Raw genomic sequence first — 27,278 nt, forward strand, 5'->3', positions numbered from 1 at the left:
CATATATGGAAGCATTAACTTTTATTGTACATCAAGATTCATTAAAGAAGCTGAGACATGGCCTGAACTATTGCAAACCATGTCTCATCTTTCCATTCCCTCATCTTCTCTGTGACTGTAGTGCTACCTCGTTCATTTTCTGCTCATTGTCAGTTGTCTCTTAATATAAAATAAAGTTTAAAAGATCTGGTATACTGCATAGAAACCCACCAAAAATTTGAGCCACAAAAATTCATATTCATATTCTTCATATTCATTGAATCTGAAGACAGCAGCAATGTAAACTTAAAAAAAAAAAAAAAAAAAACCAAACCACTGCATATTTATAGGGAACTTCAATTCCATTTTCACAGAATAAATGATACTTTACACTCCACACCACTTAGACCTCAATCTCTCTTCTGGCAAGCCAAGCTGTTATTTTTTGTAGATTGTTCCTAAGTCATTTATAATCAGGCCACGGCACCACTGACAGCAGCATCTTTGAAGTCAGGTAGGGATTATTAATTTGCTGTGAATTTTCTGAGGACCTTCATCTTCTTTCCATACACATCCATTTAAAGTCATAGAGGTGAAAATGAAGGCACCAGCCACAAACAAAATTAAGCTATCAAACTCTCTGGTTTCAGATTAATTCTGGACAGTGCAAAAAGCCAACCAGCCTTTACTTTTTAATGTAGAACATGACGTTTTAGGGTTCCTAAAATGCATCTTCTGGGGGATGAGGTCTGAGTGCACTCAAAGTCTCAGAACTCTGGGCAATGAACCCCACAGCTCCATGCAGCCACCTTTGGGGGCACGGAAGGGGAAAATCATTACTTGTGGCACCATTTTTAGCTTTTCATCAAAGACCACAATCACCAGTGTGCGGCTGCCTGTGTCTTTCCTAAATGAAAACACTGGGTCTATCTATACAGGTTGGATACTGTGATGAATTTCTTCACAGAAATAGTAATTAAATATTGGAACTGCCCCGGGAGGTGGTGAAGTCACCATCCCTGGAGGTGTTAAAGACTGGACATGGCCACGGTCTGGTTGACACGGTCGTGTTCAGTCACAGCTTGGACTCGATGATCTCTGAGCTCTTTTCCGACCCAGTTGATTCTGTAATTCCGGGATACACCAAACTTTAACACTGGAAACACCAAGGCAGAGAGATTCGGTGAGGCCATGGCAGCCGCGCCCGCGGTCCTGATAACCGGGGAGTGCTGAGCCCAGGGCTGCTACCGCGTGGAGCTCCCGGTCGGGGGTGGCTGAAAGGATCACCCTGCCCGGGGAGGGGACCGATGGCCACCCTGCGGAGCCCCTGATCCCCGGGCCAGCTCCGAACCGGGACACCGGGACAACGAGCAGCGGGGCGCGGGCGGGCGCGCCAGGTCGCCCTCAGTCTCTCCCCGCCTCACAGCCGCCCTCGGGCTGCCGGGCGCATGCGCGGAGGCGCCGCCTGCTCCGCCGAGCGCGCAGCGGGCGTTGGGGCAGCGCGGGGCGGCAGCGCCGGCCCTGCTCCGCACCCGGGCGGCGGCGGTGAGTGCGGGCAGTGCGGGTGAAGTAGGGGCAGGGATGGTGAGGGCGGGCCAAGTGCGGGTAGGGACGGTGAGTGCGGGCAGGGACGGTGAGTGCGGGCAGTGCGGGAGACGAGCAGGCTGAGGCGGAGAGTGCGGGCAGCGCGGGGTGCGGGCGGGCGGGGGCCGCCGGCGGGAAGGGGCTGCCCGGCGCGGGGACGGCGGGAGCGGTGCCCGCAGGGAGCGCCCGGGGCGGGGGTCCCGCATAGGGATCCCTGAGGGGAGTGAGGGTGGAACGCGCCCCGCTGCCCTCCGCCCCTCGCCGCCCTCCGGCGGCCGGCAGCCTCCCGGTAAAGTCCTCTCCAAGGGTTTGTGCCATTGCCAGTTAAGCCGGGGGAGAAAATGTGTGGAGTGTATTGAACAAAGGAAGAATCCTGCGAGATTTCTCTTTTGGAAGAGCTTAGCGACTCTCTCCAAAATAAGCAGCTGATGCGTTTTTCTCCGAAGTTTTAAAAAACACCATCCTCCAAAAGAAACCCGCGGAGCACAGCCGCAGCCCTCCGAGGCTCGTATTCCTGACAGAACTTTTTCCAAAGGGTCACCCAGAGGCCCCGTCTGTGCGGGAGCTGCGGTGGCCAGGACGGGCTCAGGCTGTGGCTGCTGGGCTGGGAAGGTGTGTGTGGGAATGAGCCCGACCCTCCGGGCTCTGGGGGACTTTTCCTAGGCCTGGTGCTGGCAAGGGAACAATTCATCCACATCCACAGGAAACAGGAGGGGCAGAGGGAGCCTCAGTGCTACCACAGTGAAGCTGGGATTCAGTGTTGCATTGGTTGAGGAGTGAGAGAGCAGGCGGTGATTGGGAACAAAACGGAGAGGAATGGAGCCAGTGAGTAAGAGGAAGAAGCACAGGAAAACACTCGAAAGAATTTCAAGTTCTCATAGAAAAGTTTGTGAAGGGAAGAGGGACAGTTATGCAGATGTTGCTGTTCTAGATTAAAATCAAGACCTTCAATTTATCATTACTATTGACTGTGACTGAAAAAAACACTAGCTGTACTTTTTCTGCTCATTACCACCTCCTTTACCATCTTTTCCGCGTGCTGGCACCATTGTTGATACAGCAGGGGCGGGTGTGGCACGGGGCATTACCACCAGATTCAAACTGACCTTTTAAACACTTTTTCTGATTAACCTGGTTAGTAATCATGTCTGTTTCCCTGCCATAGGGATGCTTATACTGGCTTAAAGAACTGTGGCTGGGAGGAACTGAGTTTTTTTAGTTGTACATAAATGATTAGGTATGCGTGTAGAAGCCCTGGTTTTTAATGTACACGTGTGTATTATGCACACAGACACACACACCTGTGTGAAGGGGTTGTGCAACTGGGAGGTTGAACATTCTGGCCCTTGTGTTGAACAGAGGGAGTGCCATTGATAAAGCAGTGTGGGGGAGGTTTACAAGTGCAAGAGGTGATGAGCAGTCTGAGGTGATTTACCTAGTAAAGGTGACTGAGATTGCAAGAGTAGTTCTTGCTGAACCAGGGCAGTGAGATTACAATCCAGAGAAGAGGGGACAGGGAATTTGTATGTAAGAGTATTGCGTGGAAACAGGAATGAGATTTTTACTTATCTGTTCATTTTCAGCCATCTCACTTTAACCTCTTGTAGACTAAAAAACTTCATTTTCTGGAACAGATTAGGCTGGAACCTGGCATCCTGAGTAACTCTGTACTCCTGGAACTAGCAAATATCAGGAAATCCCTGAGTGAAACCTGGATTATCCTTTTCTCACACAAGTTCATCCAGAAATTTCTGTCCTACTAGTGTACTCAAAAGAAAGCATTGCATCTGGTTGTACCTCATGCAGATGTTGAGATTATAACTTGATTACCAGTTTTCTTCTGAGAGAAGTGGATAGTTACACACAGAGTAGCTGTACTCATAGTGCCATTTCCAGAAACACAAATGGAGAACTGAAGTTTTGAAGTTACCTTTAAATCAATCTCTTCATACATCTAGAATGAGCTACAGTTTTCTATTAAGTAATAGCATGTTGTTTCTTGCATAAAAAAATGCTGTTGTATTCAGGAAGTATTTTGGTCTCATCCTCCTTACTTTGGTTGGATGGTGTCAAGATGTTTTCTTGAGGTAACTCAAATCTGCATCAAATTCTGCTTTGATTATGGAATTACAAATTTCCTTTGCCATCTTCTGTTGTGCTTATCACCTTAGATCTCAGTACTCAACTAATTCTCCCCTTAATTGAGAAAACTCTCCTAAAACAAGGAAATCATCCTCCCATTCCACACAAAGAGTGAAAGATAAAACTGTGAAGACCAAATCTGGTCTAGGTAGGATCTGATTTTTTTCCAGGGTATTGAGTCCAGTTGTCCTCATTTATGTTAAGTTGCACAGGTGCAAATAAATTGAATGTCTGTTCTAAACCTATTCTGCTTTTGCAAATCAAGCAGTCAGATTTTGGGAGATGCATCCCTAAAATAAAGTGTAAGTAGTTGGTGTCCACATTGGAACAACATTTTTAGGTAATTTATCAAGAGTCATGAATAAATTCTGTGGCAAAAGCGGGATAAAATATACTTCAGGACTGTGCTAATTTTAGACTACAGCAGTGTGAACCATTTTTGTTTGCTCTGTCATTTTAAACAGCTCCCTTTTCCTGTGATCCTCTTGTCCATCATTTTGTTCTGCCTGCCTCTGTGACCTCCCTCACTTGTGACAGTGAAATTTCCACACTCTTTTGGTGAGGCAGATCACAGAACCAATCAGGTTGAAAACAAAGACTTCTCTGACTTGTTTTTGGCTCTTACCTGGCTCGTAGAAACAGCTGGACAGGCAGGGAACAAGAGATGTGGTTGCACATGTATGAGTACTGGGGAAAAATGAGCCCATTTTGCCCCTCTGCTTCCCTCTTCCATTATTCCAGTAAATCTTATATGTGTCATTTCTTCCCAGTTACTCAACAAATTACACCAGATTCCTGCAGGCAAGAGTTCTAAATTCTTTGCACCATCCTGCTAAGAGCTTTTGCTTTCAGTTTGTCAGCTCAATCCTGAGTTTTGTTGCTCATTTTCATCTCTCTTTCATGACTTCATCAGCTGTGTTTCCAGGATGCTGTCTGGTCTGGCTGATGTTTCTTTAATGGTTGTTTTGCTTCAGCCCCCAAAGACAATCTACTTTCTTGCCCCCACAGTTGCTTCCTCTCCTCTTCCACATTACAAACAAAAGCACTTGCAGTGTGCAGTGGAGAACCCTACAGAGCTGGCAAAGGAGTGGCCTGAATGACCTAATGTCTCCTCTGTTCTCCTGCCAGCTGAGTTCAGATGTTGGCAACTATTTGACCTTTTAAAATCTAATCTGGCCATACCCAGACCTTTCCTTGTTTACCTTTGCTTGTCTTACTGATTCTTGTTAAGTAAAATTTGATACACATTTGTGTGAAATACACTTAACCCATTCTTTTCTTGCTGGCATTTTTGATGTTGCTGATTATCAAGTAATCAGTGCTTTAATCAAGGTTGGTGAATACTATTATTAGAATAGCTACATTTCAAAAATAAAGCCTTGACAATTAGAAAAATAAATTCCATGCTAACCACCTAAAATCACACCAGGGATTTTGGCTTGCTAAGAAAACACATCTGTTGAGAGCTCTTTTGTGCCTATTTCAGGCTGTTGCTTATTTTTAATAATACATAATCACTATGTAAAATAACTTCAACTTTGAATAAAAGTTAGGCATCTGTTCAGAACTACATTTATAAAATCAGGTAAGAAATACATTTGCACAGCCCACTGTACTGGAGTTAGCATCCAGGGCTGAGACATGCACACTGTAGTAGCACAAGAAGTGTTGCCCATTTTCAAACCAGGAATGCTGCTTTGTGCAAATAGATTACTTTTTTTTTGACCACAGATATCTTTGCATGAGGGAGAGACTGACTGTCCTGCAGTTGCATCTTGAAAGATCTTTGAGATCCCTTGCATTCTACACATTTCATTGTGCATTTTACCTGCTCAGTGGGGTGTTTCATTTAAAGTGTTTGAATCAGGCTTCCCATGTTGGTTCTGAAATTACTTTTGAAAACTGGCATCTCATATTTGAAGATCACACACTCAGCATACTTCCAGTTTTTCATCTTGGTCTGTTCCAATATGATTACTCCAAGAGTGGTTGAATTAAGTAATGCTACAATCCAGAGGTACCATGTGAGGTGTAGGATGGGAGTAATTTGTCATACATAAAACTTAATCCCAGTGAAATATTCATTTTGTCACCTGAAACTGCAGAAAATCTATATTTGCCAGAACTTCAGGGTGGCTGAGATTTTTGTTTGTTTGTTTACACCAAGAATTGTGGTAATTCTGGATATTCCTGTTTTACTGAGTTCTTTGTTTTCCTGTAGTATAACAATGGATGGACCATTTTCAAGATTCACTTTACAGCAATTCTTCATTAAGATCCCAGTCACTAAATTAAACATTTAACATAACTGTCTAAACTGTAATATTTATTATAATCAGCTGTATTTGTAAATGTTTCCTACTTGGCATTGAAGAATGGCTCAGAAGGTGTCAATCTGTTGGCTCACTGGTGTGAAGGCAGTTTATGGAATCCTAGCAGGAAAACTCATAAACAGTGGCATCAACAGACCTGTGAACTTTTGCACCTGGCTGTTTCTCCAGGTTTATCAGTGACTTGTTTACTGACCTTGTGAATATTCTTCAGCTTTTATTTGCAGGCTATAACTCTAACTATTTACTAAATAAACCTGGGAGGAGAAACAACTTTCTGTCCCTGGTCTGCATTCTCATGGCTATGGGGAATGGGGAAGGGTTAAATGAGGTTTCAGTGTCAGAATTAGTTTAATCTCCTGCTGGTTTTCCTATAGATTTCTCCTGTGGCAGCTGAAACGAGCAGAGTCTGTGATATTTTATTTCAATACTGCTGAGCACTTGTGAGTATCAGGAATGGAATGGACTCACTGTTGTGTTTTTTGCTGCTGTTGGTTGTCAGAGCTGTGGGCAGCAGTGAAATGAAGGCATGGCCTATTGACTGTGCAGCTCTGTAAGCAGCTTAACTCAGCTAAGCTTCTCCCTCTGCCTGAGAACAGGAGTTCTTCCTCTTCCACTCCATCCTTGCTGGGTTTTGCATTTTCACTGCTTCCCTGGTGTTCTGCAGTCAGCTGCAGCAGGGACCTGATCTGTTTTATTTTAAAACAAGCGAGAGGGTGAGAAGGTGAACAAACTTGTCTTTTATGGAAAGGCCACTTAGGGTGAACTGTAAAGAAGTGCCCAACTACAAGCTTATCAGAGCTGCAGGTTTCAAAACTGGAAAAATATCAAAGCACTTTCACTGTGGCTATTTGTTAGGATCTCTTGGCAAAAGATTTGATCAGAGTTTTCATCTCTATGTAAGAAAATTGTATGATTGACAATTGATCTCACTGTAAATTTTTGATCTCACTAAATTTTTTACAGTGAGATCAATCATTCACTGCAACAACCTCCCCAAGAACATGGGGAGATCCCTGTCACTAGAGGGTTGGTTTTGCAATTGTCTGCTGGATAACCTCATCAGGGCTGCCTTCCACACAAAAGGCTGGGCCAGACAATCTCTTGACAGTCCTTAGCTGCTCTGTGGTTCTGTGAAACTGTTTGTATGGGTGAAGCAATCCACACCAGGAGTACACAGGGTGGAGATGCACCTTCTGGTGGACAGCACTCTGGGATCTCTCCAGTGACTTCTGCAGTGTTATTACAGATGTGAATGAGTTACCAGACCTAAAAAGTAGCAGTGTTTTTATCAGTGTCAAGTATTTTTTGCATTAGAAGACTCCTCCACATTTTCTGTGTCCTGGAGTAGGTGTTCAGGTTTGTGGGGGAATAGGGGAACACCCTTTCAGATATTCCAAGAACAAAATGTTAGACATGTTAGATCCTAGAGGATCTGTCAGTTATAAAGTTTTCAAGAGCTAATTTTATTTTATTCTGCGTATGCTTTTGACACAACTAAGATAAATTATATCTTCAAACACAGTTAATTGCACACACAAATTTGACACATCAATTTGGCATGTGAGTTTTAGGAACTTCAATATGAACATCCTTTGAATTGATTTTGTTACATGCATTTTTGTGCTTCTAACTCAGGCAGAATGGGTGTTGTACTGACTCCCTTCCTAAGGAGTAGAAGAGCAGCAGTAGAATTATTGTTTGAGTTTTGGGAGCTGCTCTTGTGTTTTTGCAGTGCTGGAAAGTGCAAAAAAATGGTTTATAAGTATGACCTGATACTGGTAGGTATGGATTTTTTGATCAGCTGTGACTTAGAGCCTCCCTGTGATCCTTATTTCCTCATAAGTGACTGTTTGAATTAGATGTTAGTTCACCTTCCAGTGTTTTCTCCAGTTATGATGTTCAGAATGCCTCCATGCTCTAGATCAGTGTGCTTCCTCTGGGAAAACTGCCATTAATTTAAGGTTTTCTACTGCTTGGTAGTAGTGGATTGGAAGGGACCATGAGTAAAATTGTTGGACTAGAGGTCACAAGGGATGCAAAACTATTTCCCTGAGAGGTTGACTTTGGTGGCAGATGCAGTCTGGAAAGTTCACATTTCCTTTCTGTGGCTGTGGGGGGGAGCAGAGCAGCAGAGAGGAGAGGGACAAAGCTGAAGTGCAGAGCACAGAACTGCACCAGCCACATCAGGGGCTGATCCCCACTGAAGGGTGGGTGGCAGTGGCAGGAAAGGAGAAATACTTTCACTCCTCTTCAAGGCTGAAGTCAAAACGTGTTGTGCTATACCCTGAATGTGTAAATGAGCTTTGTGGGTAGGTTTGTTCAAATCCTACTCAGAAAAAAAAAAAAATTAAGTGCAATGCAGTAAAATAACGTGTGCATCTTCATGTGTTTGGAAATTCAGGAAAAGCTATAAGAGGAATAATGGACGTGGGTCCTAAGAGAGGGAAATAAGAGTACTTAGTATTTAAAACTTTTTTTTTCCCCTAGTTTGTAGGGCTCTTTACCTTTCTGTTTTACTGCAGCTGCTCTGTGGATTCTGGTGGTGTACAGCTTTCTGTATGCTCTCTTCATGCAATTCCCCAGTGTGACAGAAAACTTAATAAAATCTCTAAAGGAGTTGTGCCTCATTATCTTTTGCCTAGTTACCATATAATTCAATAAGATGAAATATGTGTTCATGACTCTTTCATAACTTCTCTGCAATTTGATTTTTGGTTGACTGGAAAATCCCATTAAAACATGCTCTGAAGTGTTGTCATATATGCATTGCTTCAGGGGAGGACAGGCAGGGTGGAAATTTATATTAAAGCATGCTGACGGTGTGTAAATACTTGGAAGAGAAGGCTTTGTTTGCACATTTCTCTGGCTTAGTTTAGCACTTCACAAAGGAATTACTTTTTATTGGTTTGGGGTTAATTTTTCTAAATTAAATGGGGTGTTAGACATTGGCCTACCAAACAAGGGCTAAATGCAGTTTCTGTACGGAGCAGAATGTTGCCTCATCACAGAAAAACAAAATAAATTTCATTAAGTAGTAATCCTGTGTTTGCTATAAAATTATTGCACACAATATAAAGATGCCAATGTGAAATTACCCAGGTCCCTTTTTACTGCAAAAATGCACATTATGAGATCTAGAATCTTTCTGGGGTTTCTTAATAGCTACTTGAATAATACTGGTAGTTTAGGGGTAGTCTGATTTTTAAAAGTAGCTGTTGCTGCTTGCCTTTCACAATATTGTAATGATTCCAAGTAAAACTTCAGTGAGTTGAGGAAAACCTTTTTCAAGTGTATGGAATTGTCAGGTATCTCTTTTTCTGTGGAAAGAGCAGGCTTGAATATTGGATGCAGATTAATAGAGTTGGAGGCTGAATCTTGTACAGCCAGTTTGTGGAAAATCTGTGGAGGTATTATTTGTGACACTTGGGTCATGGTTTTGCTTTAGAAGCTGTGTTGGGGAAGAAAGTATCTGTAAGAGTTTCAGAGCAGGATAAGTGGTACATTGTTAGCTTTGATCTTGTGACCTTTTCTGAGCAGACAACACAGTACCTGTAATGAAATGACATTTTTGTCAATGGACTGTGCCCAGACTGTTCCTTGGCCCTTCTCTCACATGTCCAGAGAGGTATAATTTAAAATAAAGGTAGTACTCTCTACTTTTTTTTCCCTTCCCTACCTAACCCATTTATGCTTTTAAAAAGCAGAAAGTACTGTTGTACTCTACTTTCTACTTATTATGAATGCTTTGGTGTGTTGATTTGGGAGACCAGAGGCAATGAAAGAGAGAGATTGTAGGTAGTGAGTAGGACCTCTAAAGAGGCCACATGCCATCTGTCAGCTTGATTTCTGGTTGTGTCATGGTGTCATGTGCTGATATTTACTCTTCTGGTCCTAATCCAGTTTTAAACCACTTTGGAGAGGAACTGGATGGAATTACCCATTTCATACTGGGCACTGAGCTCCTCTCATTTCACAGCCAGGTAGTTACCAATATAAGCTACATCTGGAGAGATCACCAAATCTCATCCTCATTTATTGATTTCCTTTTTAGTTGTTTTAATCTATTTCTGCTTTTGTCCTGAGCAGCATCCTATGGCAGCAAGTTCCATGAATTATACACTGTGTGAAATTTCAGGTGCTTTGGCTGATTTACATTTGTGTCAGCTGAGGTCAGTGGGTACCCCCCAGTTTCTCACTTTGTGGGAAGTAATGGCTGGCTGCAATGTGTGCATGTGTTACAGTTAGATCAGCTGAAGGTCTGCCTTCTCTGAACTGAGAGGTTTGTAACACAGCAATGATTTAAACACAAAGGATATTTTCCTTCTTTCCAAATAAATAGCAACATGTAATTTTTCATCCATATACAATGCAGTTTTCAGCTGAAGTTGGGAGCTGCTGACTATTCCTCAGTTTGTTGTCTGTAAAACATCAGGAGATGGTCTGAACTACAAAATCAAAGCTGGCTTGTTTGTAATCTAGAGAACAGATGCAAATGTTTCATTTGTATGAAAACAGGGACAGAATAGGGGAGGAAAATAAGATAAGTGCTCATTCAAAGCTCCTAATTTAGGGAGGCTGTGAGTGAAAACATTCTGCAGTATTCTGATACAGTTCATGTGGATTTTTTTTCTTTAAAAGTGCTAGCAGGTCCATTGATTATTTTATCTTACTATAAATTTAAAAAAATACATGATAGATATTCAATATGTAGCTGTCACCTTACTAGTATAACAAAGGATTTTATCAATGCATTATGTAACACTTCAACCACCTGTAAATGTGTACCAAAGGGATCATGTACTTTGTCTGGCTTATTATGTATTGACTTTGTGTGTTACTTTATTATTTTAGAAGCTGGTAACATTTTGGAGAGGAAGTTTATGAAAGTATCAGTAATGGTGATCATAAACTGTTAATTTTGTAATCTGTAATTGTGAGTTCCACTCCTTAGGGGGGTATGGAAAGAATGTGCTTTTTTTGTTTGGGGAGGTGAGGGCTGGCTAGGTTGTCTCACAGTTCCTGGATTAGCTGTCTCTCTGTGTCTCTTTTTTCTGGTGCTTCTGAGAAATTACTCCAGCATTTCAGGTTTTTAGCCTTGGACTGGGCTCTGCATTAGCAGGACATAATTTCTGCTTCAAGAATATAACTTTTGAAGACAAAAGACAAGCACACAGACTGCTTCAGAAATCTCTTTGACTGTGTGAGATTTTTTTTATTTTTGAGAGGTTTTATTGTTTCATTTGTTTTTTAGTTTGACAGAGACCCTCACATTACCTTTGTTTTTGTCAATTTATTTGAGTAATTTTGTAGGCTCACTGAAAGTTTTTCCCAAACATTCACTGTCACCACATAACAACCTTTGGCTCTTTACTGAGAAATCATTTTTATAGAGGTTCCCTCCTCCACTACTTACTGCTGTGAGTGTGGTCATACAGTGCATGTTGCCTGTGTATCTGCAGTAGCATTTTGGTTCAAATTAGGATTCTTCCAATTGTCACTACTTACTGTGCTTTGGTTTGCACTGCAGAAACATTTCAAAACGCTCAGACCGAGATAATTTTGAATGAAGGCAAACCAGAAGATAAACTCCAAGAGCTGCAGTCCCACTGCCAGACAGTGCTCAGCTCATGAAAGCAAATTAGAGCTACCCCAAAGCAGAATTCTTGACCTGTGTAAGTGTTGGGTTCTCAGCACCAGCTGTTCAGCTCTTCAGGTGCTCTCCTAGTGCTCTGCATTCCTAGCTAATGGGAGTGTAGTCAGGATAGAGGTCATTATTATGCACTTAGAGGTTATTATTCATGGCCACTGAAATTGCTTCAGATAAAGAGTCCAGCTATTCAAGCCTGAGTTGGAATAGATGATATCCAAGTGGTTGACAAGTTAGATTTGTCAGCTGGCACCCAAACACTAATTAGGGCAGGGAGCACTAGATCCAGAGTAAAGCTGTGTTCCTGTCTGTTACCTTTTCACCTTTCCCACTATTAATCTGACTTCCTCTCCATTCCCTAAAGTGCTTATCCTTGTTATCCAGCTGCTTCCCCAAATCACAATATTCTGACATCTCACACGTGCTGGTAGTGCTCTTTCCCTGTTCTCATCTCTTTAACCTACTTGAGTTGTCCCCTTGCAAAGGGCTGTGGGGCTGTGCCTGGTCCTGGACACGGTGTTTGCTTCCTGACTGCCAGCTTCCTGCTGGCAAAACAGATAATGGTTTTCAGCTGCCAAAGGCACCGTGACTGCTGAGGTAACTGCTGCCATGGGTAAACCCATCTTCGCTTCACTGAGACCATTAATGGGTTTTCTCTGTTCTTCTTGGTCATTGATTTTCATGGAAGATGTGTGGGAGCAGGAAGAAATCTCAGTGGCAGATTTAGTTAAAAGGTACTGGCAGAGAAACAGAATGTGGGATAGATAAGTGACACAGCATCAGTTTTGTGTCCAAACAAAATCAGGAGAAAAACACATCCTACTGTGAAAGCTTTGTTTAATTGTTCATCATTGTCACTTGAAAAGGAGAGGAATTAGTTGTTGTTATATCAGCATTTCAATGGATTATCAAGTTAAATTCTCTAAATTTGAATTCCTAAGGCATAGGGGATTGGATAACCTAAAGCAATGTCTTCTGACAGTAGCTAACAGAAGAGTGAGGTGTCTGAAATTCTATTCTACAGGCTGCTTGGAAAGGCATGGTCTCTTGAGGATTGTGGAATTCTGGTTTCCACACAGATGGTTATGTAAGTGTTCAGTTAGTTATGCCTCCCAGGAACTGCCCCACATGGTCCCCAGGAGTTTTAAAACAATGCAATCCACCAAAATTCTCCCTCTCTGTAAAGAGTTTTTTTACTTCTCCTGCCAAATGTCCTGCTTGCCAAGATGTATCAGGACAATGTTCTTGTTTGGTTTTTAAAGTGAAGGGAAGGAAGAGATAGCTTAGCTTACAGCAATTCCCCCTTTGAACCTCTGGAACTATCCAGAAAATAACCAGCCAGAATATTGCCACAGCTTAAACAGAGCAAAAAGCACTGAGTGAAGAAGAGGTAATGAAGATGAGGCAGGAGCTCAGACTCAGTCTCTCCAGCTGCAGGCCTGAGGAGCTTCCTTCTCTCTGCTCTCAGGGTGGTGGTGTGCCCTGTGCATGCTCTTTCTGTGAGTAATGATGTCTCACTGGCTTTGGGGTGCAGTGGCAGTCTGCTAAGTACAGGTTCCTCTTAGTGATCTGGTCTGTGGTTTTGGGTGCTTAAATTAATGATGATGTTTTAGAATGCTGTGATCGAATAGCATATACAAAGCAGAAGGTTTTTCAGATCTCTGTTTTACTCTTGTCCCATGTAGTCTGAGGTGAGATAAATCTTTTGCTTCCTCACCTTCCAAAGTGTTCCCTCCCTCTCTATTCCCACCGAATTCCCTGGAAAACCTTGCTTTTGCAAGCAAACTGAACTTAATAAATAAGGGTTCTCCCATATCCTGTGGAATTCCTGTTCAGAGAAAAATCAATCTTATTTTTCCAGCGCCTGAATCAATGTAAATTCTTTGGTATGCTTTTCCTGGAGAGAAAGCTCTTTGGAAGTAGATAACTGTAAATAAAATTGTACTCTTTCCAAGCATGGAAGAGACGTGGTGCCAGTGGGATTTTTAGGTAGGCACATGATACATTCTGTATAAATAGCTGTTAGATAATTAAATAGCTACAGAGGAAGTCAGATTGATAATGTTTTAATATTTCTTCTAAACAAACCTCCCCCAGGAGTGTTCAGGTGTTGCATTGCAGCTGGTTTGGGACTGAGGAGCTAGAACAGGAGTGTTTATTTTTAGACTGAATGTCTACTGATCTTTTAGTTAACAGTGTCCCTGGAATGGACCTGCTTTCATAAAAAGCACCAGAAGAACCTAAATATTGATAACTTTAAGAAACTATGTAGCTCTTGGACTTCACGAGTTGTACAGATTACAAAACTAAAGTTAACAGCTGTACCACTTGCCAGAGTTCTGTTGCAGAATGGAAAAAAAGCCACTTCCCCCTTCCCTCCCTGGATGCTGTCATGAACATCCCTCCCCAGCTGGGAGAGGAGCAGGGGGCCTTGCAGTATTTTAAGTCCTTTTTAACACAGCAGGTGAAAAACTAGGTGAGGTGAAAATACTGCAGCTGCTGTACATTAGCCTTACTTTCCCTTCTCTTCCTCCTCCCTTCCCTTAAGGACTGGCTTTGTTCTGGATGTTCTGTATCCTGGGAGCACATGACAGTGAGGGAGAACAGTGCAGGCAGTTTGTGTGCCCTCAGCCAGATCCTCTGCCCTTTCATGGTACATGCTGCACACAAGCTGCCATTAAGCTTGAAGTCAGGAAATGAACTCAGGAGAGGTGTGTTCCTGCCAGCCAAAGATGGTTATCCTAATAAATGCAACAAAATCCTGCAGAAACACTGTCTTAAGACAGCAGCTTTTAATGCTGAAATTAGTTACCTTCCCAGTTTGAGAGCTTGTCACTGCTAGAATATGATTACCACCTTTGGAATTATGTATACAAATATTCTATGCTTTATGCTTATAAGTAGTGTATGCAAGATTTGGGTACTTGCAGAATTGAGAAAAAGAATATTTAGGTTAGTTGTGGAAAGAAATGTATAGCTTGGTTTGTTATTTCAGTATTAATTCCTCTTTCATGCCGGATGCTTCTCCTTGGTAAGAGGCTGCAGTGTGTTGGTGGTGAGCAGGGCAGTGCTGGTAAATAGCAGGGGTGATGTTGGTGTGTCTCCTGGGCTCTCTCATAGGCTTTAGAGTTCAGTGTTTCCCACTGAGTCATTATAATTCCTACTAGAAGTGTGTGGTTCATTGGTTTTTTGATTTGTTTTTTAAGCATTCTCCAAGCAGGCAGTCAGGAAAGGTCACATGTTGGTTGGATCAGCTGCCATTAACTCAGAATTGGACACTCAGCATGGGTGTAGGGCTGTACAGCTGTCCACTGTGTTGTCACATATCTAAGGTGATATATATAACCTTATAGAAGATGGATAGAAGAGGGATTCATGAACCAACAAATTTTGGTGTTTGAGTAAGGTTTGTAAAGACTTAAAAGCAGGAAGCTAAGTAAGGAGTTGGACAGAGGAATAAATGAGTCATTAGTAAGTCAGGATGCTCCTGTGGTGTGACCAGCCCTCTTCTGCTTTATTAGCTGGCTTATGATGGTAAAAAAGGGTTTTGCACTTGTCTTTGTTCAATCCCTTCTTCCAAGCCACCTTTGAACTATTTAGTTAGTTTGAACCAAGAGTGTCAGAGTAGAGGACTAAAGTGTAATTAAACTCTTTCCCTTTAGGGAAAGAAACTGTTAATAGAGGGTAAAGTTGTGATTTGTGGGAGCTTGGAAATGAAGAAATTTGAGAGGAAATTCAGGAGAGAGAAAACACGTTTGTTGGAGAATGGGCAGAATTAGTTCCAGGGAGCTCTGAATGCTTGCAGCTGCCATAAAAATCTAATGTGGATTGATGAAGGGGAGTTTCTGCACTACAGCCACTGACTGAAAAGCTGTATTTGATATTTCCTGGAGGAGGGCATACTGTTTCCTTCTGTGATGGAGGAGGTAAAGTGAAACATAATTTGTGTTCTGCAGTCACTTCAGCAACTCTTTATTTTGCCACTAGCCCCTAATAAAATTTTCATTGGAGAAATTAAAAGATACTCTACCTTCTCTGTTTTCTTTTTTCTTCTCCCTGTGTTCTGCCATTTTCCCAAGCTGTGAGTCAGTGTTCTGGTGTTCATTCCCAGAGAACATGATATGCCAAGTACCCTGTGCTAGGTGCCAAGGCAGAGGCAGTGACTTGCACTGCTCCTGGTGGAAAACATCCCATAGCAGGGGGGAGGCACAAAGTCCCCTTTTTCCCAACACAGTTCCAAGTAGGCAGAGCCATCAGAGGGGTTGTGACTCATGGATGTGGATGCTTGTGTTCTGTCTTGGTGTTGTTTGTTTTTTTTGAATGTTGTAGAAATCCACACTCAAGTTTTGTTAAAAGGGTGAAACGTTAAAGACTAACTGAAATTTATTGCAAAAAAAATGACCCCATTCAAGAGGGGAAGCATAGGAAATGTATATTTAATTCCCTGCATTTCTGACACTTGACAGAGCAAGGGAGAACTCCTGGCTGCTGCCTCTTCTGTTGATGTGTGTTTATCTGAGGGGCTGATGCTAAACCAGCTGACTGAAACTGGTGGGTAATAAATGGCAAAAGAAAATAATAATGTAACAGGTGAAGAAAATAGAGCACTAGCCAAATCTTTCATGACCTGTTTGTTTTAATAAGTTTAGCAATTTCTTCATCACAGATATTTGGGTTGTGACAATGTGACTAATCATTAAATGACACTAATTTTATTTTTATTCAAGAAGCAAAAAGCAAAGGTCATTTGTGTTGGCATAGAGTAGTCTGCTGAGAAAAATTCTGGGTATTAAAAGAGGTTTTATATACATTCTGAAAAAAAAATTAAGCCCTCTGCTTCTGTCAACCTACAATACTTAGTAACTACAAGCTAAAAACTATGGTGGTGAGATTTCAGGGTGCCTTAATGTCTGCTCTTTATTCACATTTATTTGCCTTTACAGAGGTTTGATTAACTTGTTTTCAAATCAGTTTGCTCCTTCATCCCTTATCTTGTAGTGCCACTCCTACAGTGTTGTTAGCAGGCTGGGATGTCTTCATGGAGCACCATTCAGCTCAGCATGCAAGTGCTGCAGTCTGCTCTTGCATGAGGAGTTACAGTGTTGGGCAGGTCAGGCTGGGAACATCAACTTTCCCTCTTTGTTTATTACAACAGCCATGGCCAACCTTTTTTACAGAAAGGTTTGCTTCTGAAGGTTTGGATTTATGGAAAGTGAGAAACATCTGGGTGCTGTGATATGTTGATGTGTAACCTGGCCTCTGAAGGCTGGTGCTAACCCTTAGGAGTAGGTAATTTATTAATAAAAAAACCCTTTAACTCGTGGTGTTCTACTAACTTGGTTAGGCAGTTGCACCCTTCTCTTACTTTGCTGAAAGCTTTTATTTCCCTGACTTTTCCCATACCAAAAAAGACTCCAAGGAGCTGCACTACTCTTGCTTCCTCCAGATGCAGTTCTTATTGGCTCTCTGCCTGCTGGGTGCAATGAGCTTCAGGCACTTTCTCAACTGAGAGCATCTCCTGTCTGTTCTCTTTCCAAGATGAGGTACAAAGTACATGTAAGTTCTTGTAGGGCAGGTTGGGATCCTCTCATGTAGTGCAAGTTCCTTTGCCAAATCACAATCTTGTTCTGCTCTTGAACTTTATGCAGGCATCCTGTTTTAATCAGTACCTGACTCTGAATGAATTTCCATATGTTCACTCTGATTTCAAAAATCTGATCTATAGACTAAAGATAATGAGTTGACTTGATGATCTCTGCAGAGTGAATTTTAAGTCTTAGTTAAGGTATAAGTAATTACACTGGAGAATGTAATGCCTTTAAAGTTCAGTTAGGCAAAACAGGTTGCATTTTGTTTGAAATGATACACGCCCTCTTATTTCATATTAACATTTTTGATATTCTGAATTTGAAAAGCCTTGAAAACTGTTAAAGCATTCACCATTTCAAAGGTTATCTTTTCCTTGGATAGTATTCCTATACTACTGAAATCAGCCTGAATGCAGTACTGGTACAACTCAAAAGAGGGGTTCATTTTCATCATGGAGTTTCGAGTACTGATGTATTCATACCAGTATTTGGGAAGCAAGAGAAACTTGTCCAAGTTGATTGTAATTTGCAAACTCATCAGGATATTTGCTCTTCTGTTTACAGACTTGATATTTGCAAGTTCCCAGCCTTGACAGCAATCACCATGGATAGTGGTAAGTTTAACCTACTGATGAGTGTGCATTCTCCATTATTTCCTGTTAAGTAGCCAGTAACACACCCCAACACTGTCTTCTGCTCATAATCCCAGTCTCTTTGCACAAAAGGTGCCCTCTGGCATTGAGCTGGCTTTGATGTTACAGATGATGCAGAACTTTGCCCACACTGAGCTGGAGTCATCCAACTGTTCTGACAGAGATATTATTTGCAGACCATAAAAATTATCACAGCCTTATTGTTGCCCTTTGAAAACTGGCTGCAGAATGAAGACCACAGAGCTGAATTTTCAGCCTTGAGTACTTTAGTTTTAACTGGTTTTAAGCTTGTCTCTGTAACTCCTGATTCTCAGAGCAGAAGTCACTTTTTAAACTTCGTAAGTAAAAGCACAAATTCAAACCAAATGGATTTGTTAAGATGACCTACAGAAAGATGTAATAGCAGCAGGAGCTTCAAATTTAGAGCTAAAATGTTTGTTTTTACTGTTTAGTGGTGATTTTAGTCTGCTTAGATGGGTAAGGAGTCAGTAAAGGAAGCTCAGCACTGGTGTCAGTGGAGCTGGTTTGGGTGTCCAGGCTTCCCCGGGCTTTGCTTCGGCAGCGCTTCAGTGTCTCAGAAAGCTTGGTTCCCACGCTGCTGCTCCCTGTTCCCTCTGTCACTACAGACCTAAAGCCTTTTTCCTTTCCCTGTGGCAGCTTCAGCTGGCAGGCTGCAAAATATTTATCCTCTTGTGTCTGTGCCTGGCTCCAGTTCTGATTGAATTTCACCTTGGTAGAGTATCCATTCACTACTAGGATAGCAGGCAGGCTTTCCAGAGGGTGTGTAATAAATTGATCTGACTGTATTGTTCTCTTCAATAATAATAGCTGAAACTAAGTCTCTGGAAGCTTTTTGATACATAAAAACTTGGTAAAAGCCCATTATTACAGTTTCATACAGTGCACAAGCATGTCTGAAGAAATTATGTATTCAAATGCATTAAATTTGGTAGTTTGTATAACTTCATCTATATCCTACAAAAATTGGGGAAGTAAAAGAGACTTTAGATGATTTGTGTCTTATATGTATATATAATGCCAAAATAATGATTTTGACTTCTCTTTTATCTGCTAGTTAATCTCCTTAACAAAGTGAAAAAGTGACTTATCTTGCTTCATTTCTTTATTCTTACACATGCAACTCTTCCCTGATTGTGTTGAGCTCCACAGTAACAACTGCAGTGAATTCAGCCATGCTGTGGCTTTGCTAGGTGGGCATCCAGCCCAAGTGGGCTTTTTGCACACTCTTATCCTATTATAGCTGAGTATCTACATGATTATGGTCCTGGAATACTAAGAAGTCAGAGTGGGTTCTGCAATACAGTTCCATTATCTTTTTTTATGAGATTCATCAGGCAGTGCCTGATTCTCATTAAATCCCTGTATTTCAAAACCTGTATTGCAGGTTTTGATTTCCTTGATACATTTGTATTGACTTCTCAACAGGATTTGAAGTCACTAGGATTATGCAAAGCATTAAAAATTTCACATCCAAACAAACAAGTTAATTTACTTCATTTTTATTTCCACCCTTGCAGGGTCAAAAGGCATTCTAGGTCTAGACTAGCCAGAGATTTTTATTTATCAGATATATTCATAATTAAGATGGGATGCAGTTTATTTTCCTCAGCAGGCTTTTTTTTGTCTCTGTAGTATGTACATTGTGTGTACTGTATTGTGAAAGAAGACAGACCTTCTGAATATGAATTGTTAAATAAAAACTTTGAAGGTTTAGACAGTCATGTATTGTCCATTCTTGAACTGAATTAACATTTTGCTGTTCTTCATCAATGCATTTCAGAAATGTATGGTTATTTCCTTTTGGAAAACTTAAGTATTACCTAAAAGCTCATATCAATATATATCAAATGCAATATTTCTTAATACATCAGATTTTAAACCTTTATTCTCTTTGGAAATTGGAAAGTGCATGCAGAAACAATTATTTGTATCTTGTTTCTGAGAGCCAGAATCTGTAAATCAGGGTATTTTCAGCTACCTGCATTTTCCTGTGTTTCTTTCCTTCTACATCTGATACAAAGCTGTCATCACTTCTCTCATTGCTCTTTTTGGGGATGGATTCCAACATGAAATGAAATTCCCTACGTTTTATCTGCTGGAGGAAGGGAAACTTAATTTATAGTGCATTATCTACTCTTCAGTGCCTCTACACATGGACACTCTTAGGAGAGTCTGGCCTGACACTTGTTCCCTTCGGGAATGCCCATGAGGAGTTGGGGGAAGTAGGAAAAGCACTTGCAGTCCATCCCCAGGCATGGCTGTGTGCTGCATTCCTCATATGGATGAATTGTTCAGCTCATCACCTTGAGGTGATCACTGAGGCATGAGGCTGAGAGAAACCAAATTATTCAGGCCTAGAGGGAAGTGAGGGGAATTGTGTAGAAAGTGGAAAAAAGCGATCTCTTATTCTTTGCTTTTTGAAGAGATTTCTGAATATTGGTTTCTATGTTACTTAGTCAATGAATTGCACAAGAGGAGATGTCCATGGGCTCACCTATGGTGCTGAAGAAAACCAAATTTGCAGTAGGTGCAGTTGCAGGGCTGGATGCACTGAAGCTCTGGCATCCTCATGAGCAGGGTAATTTGTGTCATATATGCATGTATGTAATGTATTCAACTGGAAGCATAGGATCAGTGCTGTTTTGGAATTCAATCTTCACATCTTCATATAATCCTTTGCAAGAGGAAGGTCACTGTCTAATGATTTGTAACCAAGTTGTGACTGACTGACCCTGGCTGGATGCCAGGTGCCCCCAGAGCTGCTCTGTCACCCCCCTCCACCATGGTCTGCACCACAGGCTGCAGGGGAATCTCAGCTCTGGCACCTGGAGCACCTCCTCCCCTTCCTTCTCCACAGAGTAATTTTCTAGCAGCTTCTCACAGAAGCCACCCCTGTAGCCTGGCCATGGAGATCCATTACAGTAGTATACCACAGACATTAAACAAGTTGAGATTAGTTATGCCTAATTATGCTAATCAGTGCTGGCAAATACCACCACATGTTTCTAAAGCAAAAACACAGTTTCCTTGCTGCCCACCCTTTATAAGATTAAGAGCAGATGATTAAGGGAAAAAAGAACCCTTCAGACTAACTGCAAATGAAGCAATGCACAAATGATTGTGTAGCCAAGAAAGTGCTACAAATGCATTAGTGTGGCAGTGCATCGAATCATTATCCCCTCTTGCTGGCACTCAGAGCCCAAGAACAGTGTAGCACTGACCTGATCTTCTTGCTTCCTGACCTGAAATACCTGCAGAATGCCTGCATCACTGCAGATTTACCTCCTGGGGAATTCAGGCTGATGGATTCCAAAGTGTTCCCAGTAACTGCATATGTAAAAATCATTGGGTCAGAGAGTTGGATGGAAAGCTGGAACATCAGAAGAAAAGAGATTACTTCCAGCTTTCCTCCTTGGACAGCAAACTAAGGGAAGCAAATAAAGAATACCTGTGTCAGAACATGGGTTGCCTTTTAGGTTTCTTTTCATTTGATTCATCAAATAAGGTGAGGTTTTCTGTATGAGTCAAAAAAATAGAAAGAGGCTACTTTCCCCCACACCCTCAGAAGAACTCCCATTTACTGGTTGAGAGTTCTGGAGTGAAGGGAGCAAGTCTGCTTCAAAGTTGCTTAAGAAAACTTATTCACTTAAACATTGATAAATGCAGCTGTCTGGTGTTTGTGACTCTGGGTAATAGTCATAAATATTTATATCAAAACCTTCAGAGCATTCTGCCTGTGATGCCCCCAGGCAGTAGCAAACATCATTTTGGATGTTGACAAGCAGGATTTGTTTGTTCAGTGTCAGCTTGAGCTGAGCATGTGCCTGTCTCTTCCAAGGACTCTTCCTGGGCACCAGCTTCAGTCTTGTTTCACCACACATGGCTGTGATGCTGAATTGAGGTCTCTGCATTTAGGACATTTTAGCAATAACTACTGAAATTGTAGGCCCAACTACTTACCACAGTGAGCAAAACTAGGAAAGGCCTTATATCAAATAAAGGGGAAGGCTTTGAAAAAACTTTTTCTCAAAGTCATGTTTTCTTGGAGTAATTCTGGCATAAGGTTTTGGGTGTCTATTTTAGAAGTGACCTTTGTTGACTCTCCTCTTCTTATTCAGTGTTCTTAACAGAGGACAAAGCCAACTCTGTGTTAAAAAGATACCCAAGAGCCAACACGTTTCTGGAAGAAATAAAGCAAGGTGACATAGAACATGAATGCAGAGAAGAAATCTGTAGCTATGAAGAAGCAAGAGAAGCTTTTGAAAATGAGGAAAAAACGGTATGTTTTGCTATGTATGTAAAGATGGGTGAGGTGTACTTACACTAAACTTATGGGTGTGCTGAGTGCTTGTGTGTTTTCCAACATTTCATTAGCTTTGGTTTTTGCACAGGGAAATTGTACTGGCAAGGCCAGTGATTTAGTGGCCAGAGTGGCACAGGGAACCTTGCAGATTTCTTCTGAAATTTACAGAGGTGACACATTCCACTCTTCAATGACTGAGCTCTGCATCAAAAAATAACAGTGTATTAAGGCATACTGGACATTTTAAGTTCTTGGCATCTTTATGTTGGTGTGTATCTCACACATAGCTGAGGAGATTGCTAAGGCTGGCATGAGAATTTTCTGATATATTAAAATGAAGTTGTAGGACGTGTGGTTTCCCTTCAAAGCTGCTTCTTTCTGAAGCTCTGAAGTGCCTGCACACACGTGTTTTTACCTCCCAAACTTGACTTTGCATGACTGTTCCTAATGATAGCTCATTGTGTAATTAAAAATAATGTGTACAATGAGACAACTTGTATAAAACTCTAACACAATATCACTGCTGCTTTTTGTTCCAGTCACTACAGAAAACATAACCTAAACATGTTGTCTCTCAGTTTCTCTCTCCCATTCAGGAACATTTTATGATATGGTAACTAGAATTTCCCTTGCAGAGGTATTTGGGAAGTAATTAAATAGAAATAATTACATTTATTTTCTGCCACAAGTGTTGAAGGAGCTTTCAATAAGGTCCTGATCCTTTATCCATTTCCACTACTGTATCCTTTTTCCCTGGCTGCTCTATTCTGCTGTGGGGAGTTGCTAATGGGTCAGGCTCTGCTAATGTGCAGTGGTGCCTGACCAGCCTCATGTACTTGGGCTTATTTAGTGCACTGTCCCCCAGCAGTATCCATCCACACAGCCACTTAGTAATACTTAACATCTGTGTCCCAGGGGAAGGGAATGGCTGCAGTACACTGGGAACATGAGCTAGTGTATGCAGAGAAACACAGGATCAAAGCTTTCATAGTGTAGATAGACTGGAATTCAAATAGGGGCTGTAGCTTATTTATCCCATGATAACTTTTTGTCTAATCTCTATATTTTTTATCTTGTCCACTTGCTTCTTTGTTTTTCTGGAATCTTCTGGGCAGCTCTGTAACATGCAGATTTGTAATATTAAAAGAATATCAAGGAGTTCCCTCAAGTTATTTTTGGTGCATGAGTTTTTAATTAGCATTGTGTATGTCAAGTGTGCATACATGTCATTCAGTATTTTCAAGACAGGCTTGGGGATTTTGACAGATTCCAAATTACTATTTGAAACTATAAAGTTAGTTATAAAGATAAAACTGTTATGTTAGGCTAGAGCCAACAGGGAAGAGTTTTCAGGACTTTGTGGGTAAAACAGGATATGAAATTATTTGTTGACAAATGTAATACGTGTGTAGGAATTGGGGACATTCATTTTAATAGATGGTTGTCTCTGAAAAGAATTTGGGAATGAGATCTGGATTTCAATCTATGAAGACTTCAGTTTAATGCTGAGCAGTTAAACAAAGCCAAAACAAAGAACCCTGAGTTCTAAGAATCTGAAATAAAGGAACAAGGATCAAAATAAAGAGTTTACCCACATCTTGAGTGTGTACAACTCTTATCTCCCTGTCTCTTTAAGAGTGAATTAGCAGGTGAGGAAGCACCAGAGAAGTGTGACAATTAATCAAAGATACGGAAAGACTTGTGTAACAGCAATAGATCATAAACTAATTGAATCAGGGGATATGTGATGATGTCTGTGAGATGAAGGCTGAGCTGAGGTTAGTCACTTGCCATCCTTCTGATAGCAGAGCTAAGAGGGCCTCAAAGGAAGCTGGAAAGGTGCAGGTTCAAAGCAAATAGAAGTCTCTCCTCACCACAGCTAATGGAGCTGTGGACTGCCTTGCCACAGGATGTCTCAGATCCTAAAAGCTTGCACAGGCTCAGAGAACAGTGATGTAAATGAAGGGAAGTCAAATCAGTCTGGAGCCATTAATTAAAAGGAATCAACTTTGGCTAATGGAAGTTCTTAGGGTACAAATATGTGAAATCTGGGAGAGAAACTCCCAGCAGCAGCACGGTAGCCTGCCTGTGTTTGAACTCTTTCAGCAGTCTCTAATGATTACTGTCAGAAGTTAACAGATAAGGTGAGCCCTAGGTGTGACCTTGTAAAGCTGTTTATTGTGGTGCTTGTAGCCTGCAGGCAGTGCTGCATGTGGTCACTGGTCAGGTGTCAGAGGTTGTTGGGAGGCTAAAAGATTTATTCAGAGGTTACTATGCTAAGTGTCTGAGTGTGATTGTAGCACTGATATTAATTTAATTTCCATTAACTCTTTTTTTTTTAAATTAAACTGCATGAAGATTTTAAAAGCTGGAAGTCATAGATTTTCATTCCTGTTGCAAATTTCCAGTGAATTTTAAATATTGCAGAAAATTGCCAAGTTCTCTTTGTTGCTTTATTCAAGCAAACTACTGCTAAAAATCTTAGTAAGCAGCTCAAAACTTGTCAACACCAGATCTAAAATTATATGATCAAGTAAGACTTCCAGTGTTGCTCTGTGTGTAATTATGGATGCTGGATAAATTCTCATACAAGAAGATGTGAATCTTTTCCTGCTACTTGAAACTGGGGGCAGACCAGAAGGGAAGAGTGTAGCAGATGCACTCACTTGCCCTCACTGCTCTGTTCTCTCCCTCTGCCTGGTGAATACCAAGCAGTCCTCTGACTGGCTTGCTATCAGTCCACCTTAAAAACAAGTCAGGCAATTGACAAAGAATCATTTGAGGATGGCAATGCTGCCAGCTGTAGTAAAGGCCTCCCCTGAAATTCTCAAGAGAGTGTGAGTCTTGACTTCCTTGTGGATCCCTTATTTGATTCAGCATTCAGACCCAGCTAACTGATACTGACTCTGTTCTGTGAGGTATTGCAAATGAAAGGGAAACAGAATTCTGGAAAATTTTGCTGTAACTGCCTTTGGGATCCTGTGAGAATTCCTTTTCATTATTTCAAACTGGATTTGCCAAAGCACTAAGGTACATTCAGAAAAATAGTTCTTGGCAGAATACATGTTAGATGATTTCTAAGTATTTTCCATTGCAGTTATCTGATTCTGTGGCCTGCTTAAGTTTTTCAGCCTTATAAGGCTTTTACACCTGGTATTCCCAGTTGTACAGCACTCAGGGATAAATGATTACTGAAGTGCCCTTTTCAGTAATCACAAGTTAGTAATTTTGTCCAGCAGAAAGTCCTTTCTGTTGTTAGTTAAAGAGACCAACAGTTGTGGGAGGGATGTTTGTGCTGGGAGTTTTCCAGCTTACAAATTACTCTTTAACTTTCTGTATGAATTTTACAGATACTTTGTAAATTTTCAGTCTTCCCCCTCTTGGTCTTTTTCAGGCACTAGTTCTTTTACAGACAGCAGTTTGTACAAATCCTCACACTGTGTAAGCTTACCTAAGTTGTCTGTGGCTTTGTGAGGCAGGATTTGACTCTGACCAGGTGTCTTGTCCTCCTCCTGCGCCATCCCTTTACTCTGCAGTGTAGCTGTGGGTGGCAGAGCAGAGGGAGAGCTTGGCAGCTGTGCAGCTCAGACCTGAAGGATGCATTTCCTGCAGTTCCTGTCAGTTGTGGCAGTCTGGGGCTAAAAGTCTTTGTGCTTCTCTCAGAGAGCTGACTCAAAAATGCAACCTGGGAACCCAGGATCTAGTATGCTAACAAGGTTATTTCTTCTGGGGTTTTATGGAGTTGTTTTTTTGGTTGGTTGTTTTTTTCTTTTTCCATTAAAGAACATAGACTTATTTTTTTTTAATGACTAAGTAAATGTTTCTTTCTTAGTGTTTTTCACTTGTGTGCAGAACTGTATTCCTCTGTCTATGTAAGATAGTGTTAGACCTAAAGTCATTTCTGACCAGGGAGTGGGGAATGTCTAAACTGTCTTGAGTTTTCTTTGCCTTGCATGTAAATGAAAAAGGACATTAAGTTACTTTAATCCTTAAGGCAGTTTACACTCTTTTAGCTCTTTATGCATTTGTCTGGTCACATCAGCAAGTCAAACATCCCCAAGCATCACACCCTGTGTTCTGCTCTAAGTGCCTGCCACTCTGGGAGAACAGAACAGGTTTTCTGCTGCTTTGCTGAGTAGAAGTAATGTGCAAACAATATGCAAAGACCAGTCACTATTTAATACCCTTCTAGTGGAGAAGGTGCATTTCCTCTGCAGTCTGCAACACATACTAGATTGTTAGGGGAGAAATGTAATTTCTTCTTTTTCATCAAAACTACCTTTCTCCTCCAAAGAGTCTTTAAAATGACATATCCTTGCACTGTATATATAATGACTTTCAGTAAATCTTTGGTCTTAAAAGCAAACATTTTACAATTTTATTTCTTTGCTGCCATTGAGGCCACAGAACAGCGATGTGGGAAGTTTGGTCCCAGTACATACAGCAGGATTTCATAATCCTAATTAATCCTTTTCTATTTTTTTTCAGTTAACAATATATTATTTAGTCCACTAAGAAATCTAGTTATCTGTATTCTTACCAGATGCAAAAGTAATAAGTATTCTTAATTGCCTGGTGGTCTGGTGGAGAGAGGGTGAGGTGTTTGGTTCTGCCAGGTTTTATCATGCAGAGATCCCAGAAGCCTTCAGTTGTGCAGCTGATGGCATTTTTCAGTGTTAGTTCCCCCCAAAATACATTTTTCTAAACTCAGAACTGTTGGTTTGGGGTTCACATTGGGGAACACATGTCAAGGAGGGCTCTTTAGAGAAGTATTTAGAGTCCATCTTTCCAGTCTTTCTTGCTTTGTTTGAGGCCAATGCCACCTGACACAGCTTAGATGATTTGGACCTGGGTTCACATCAGAGGGGCATTGTGACAATCTGCTTGTGGTGTCAAGCCTTAAAATTTAGGGAAAATGCCTGATCCTGGATTGGTGTAGGAGTTGAAATTGTTTTGGTTTTTGAATTCGCACATAGACATAAGAACAACTGAATTTATCTTTGGAAAGGAAAATTTACAGGAGAATCA

The 27,278-nt window shown here is 41.3% G+C and overlaps 1 protein-coding gene across 4 annotated transcripts in view; it reads left to right on the plus strand.

Moving 5' to 3' along the window:
• The first annotated feature begins 1,470 nt into the window (after positions 1 to 1,470).
• The window catches only part of PRRG1 (proline rich and Gla domain 1), a 31,037-nt gene continuing 5,229 nt past the window's right edge, over positions 1,471 to 27,278 (plus strand). The window contains exons 1-4 of one of the 4 annotated variants that reach the window (XM_066545470.1): positions 13,104 to 13,184; positions 16,152 to 16,236; positions 17,838 to 17,887; positions 22,066 to 22,226. In XM_066545470.1, coding sequence (XP_066401567.1) covers positions 17,878 to 17,887; positions 22,066 to 22,226 — 171 coding nt within the window. In that variant the 5' untranslated portion in view covers positions 13,104 to 13,184; positions 16,152 to 16,236; positions 17,838 to 17,877. Of the gene's footprint in view, positions 1,525 to 13,075; positions 13,185 to 16,151; positions 16,237 to 17,138; positions 17,242 to 17,837; positions 17,888 to 22,065; positions 22,227 to 27,278 lie in introns of those variants that run through there. The other 3 variants (XM_066545469.1, XM_066545468.1, XM_066545471.1) reach the window with 3 other exon arrangements.

This window comes from Molothrus aeneus, chromosome 2 (genome assembly GCF_037042795.1).
Source record: "Molothrus aeneus isolate 106 chromosome 2, BPBGC_Maene_1.0, whole genome shotgun sequence".
Lineage (NCBI taxonomy): Eukaryota > Metazoa > Chordata > Aves > Passeriformes > Icteridae > Molothrus > Molothrus aeneus.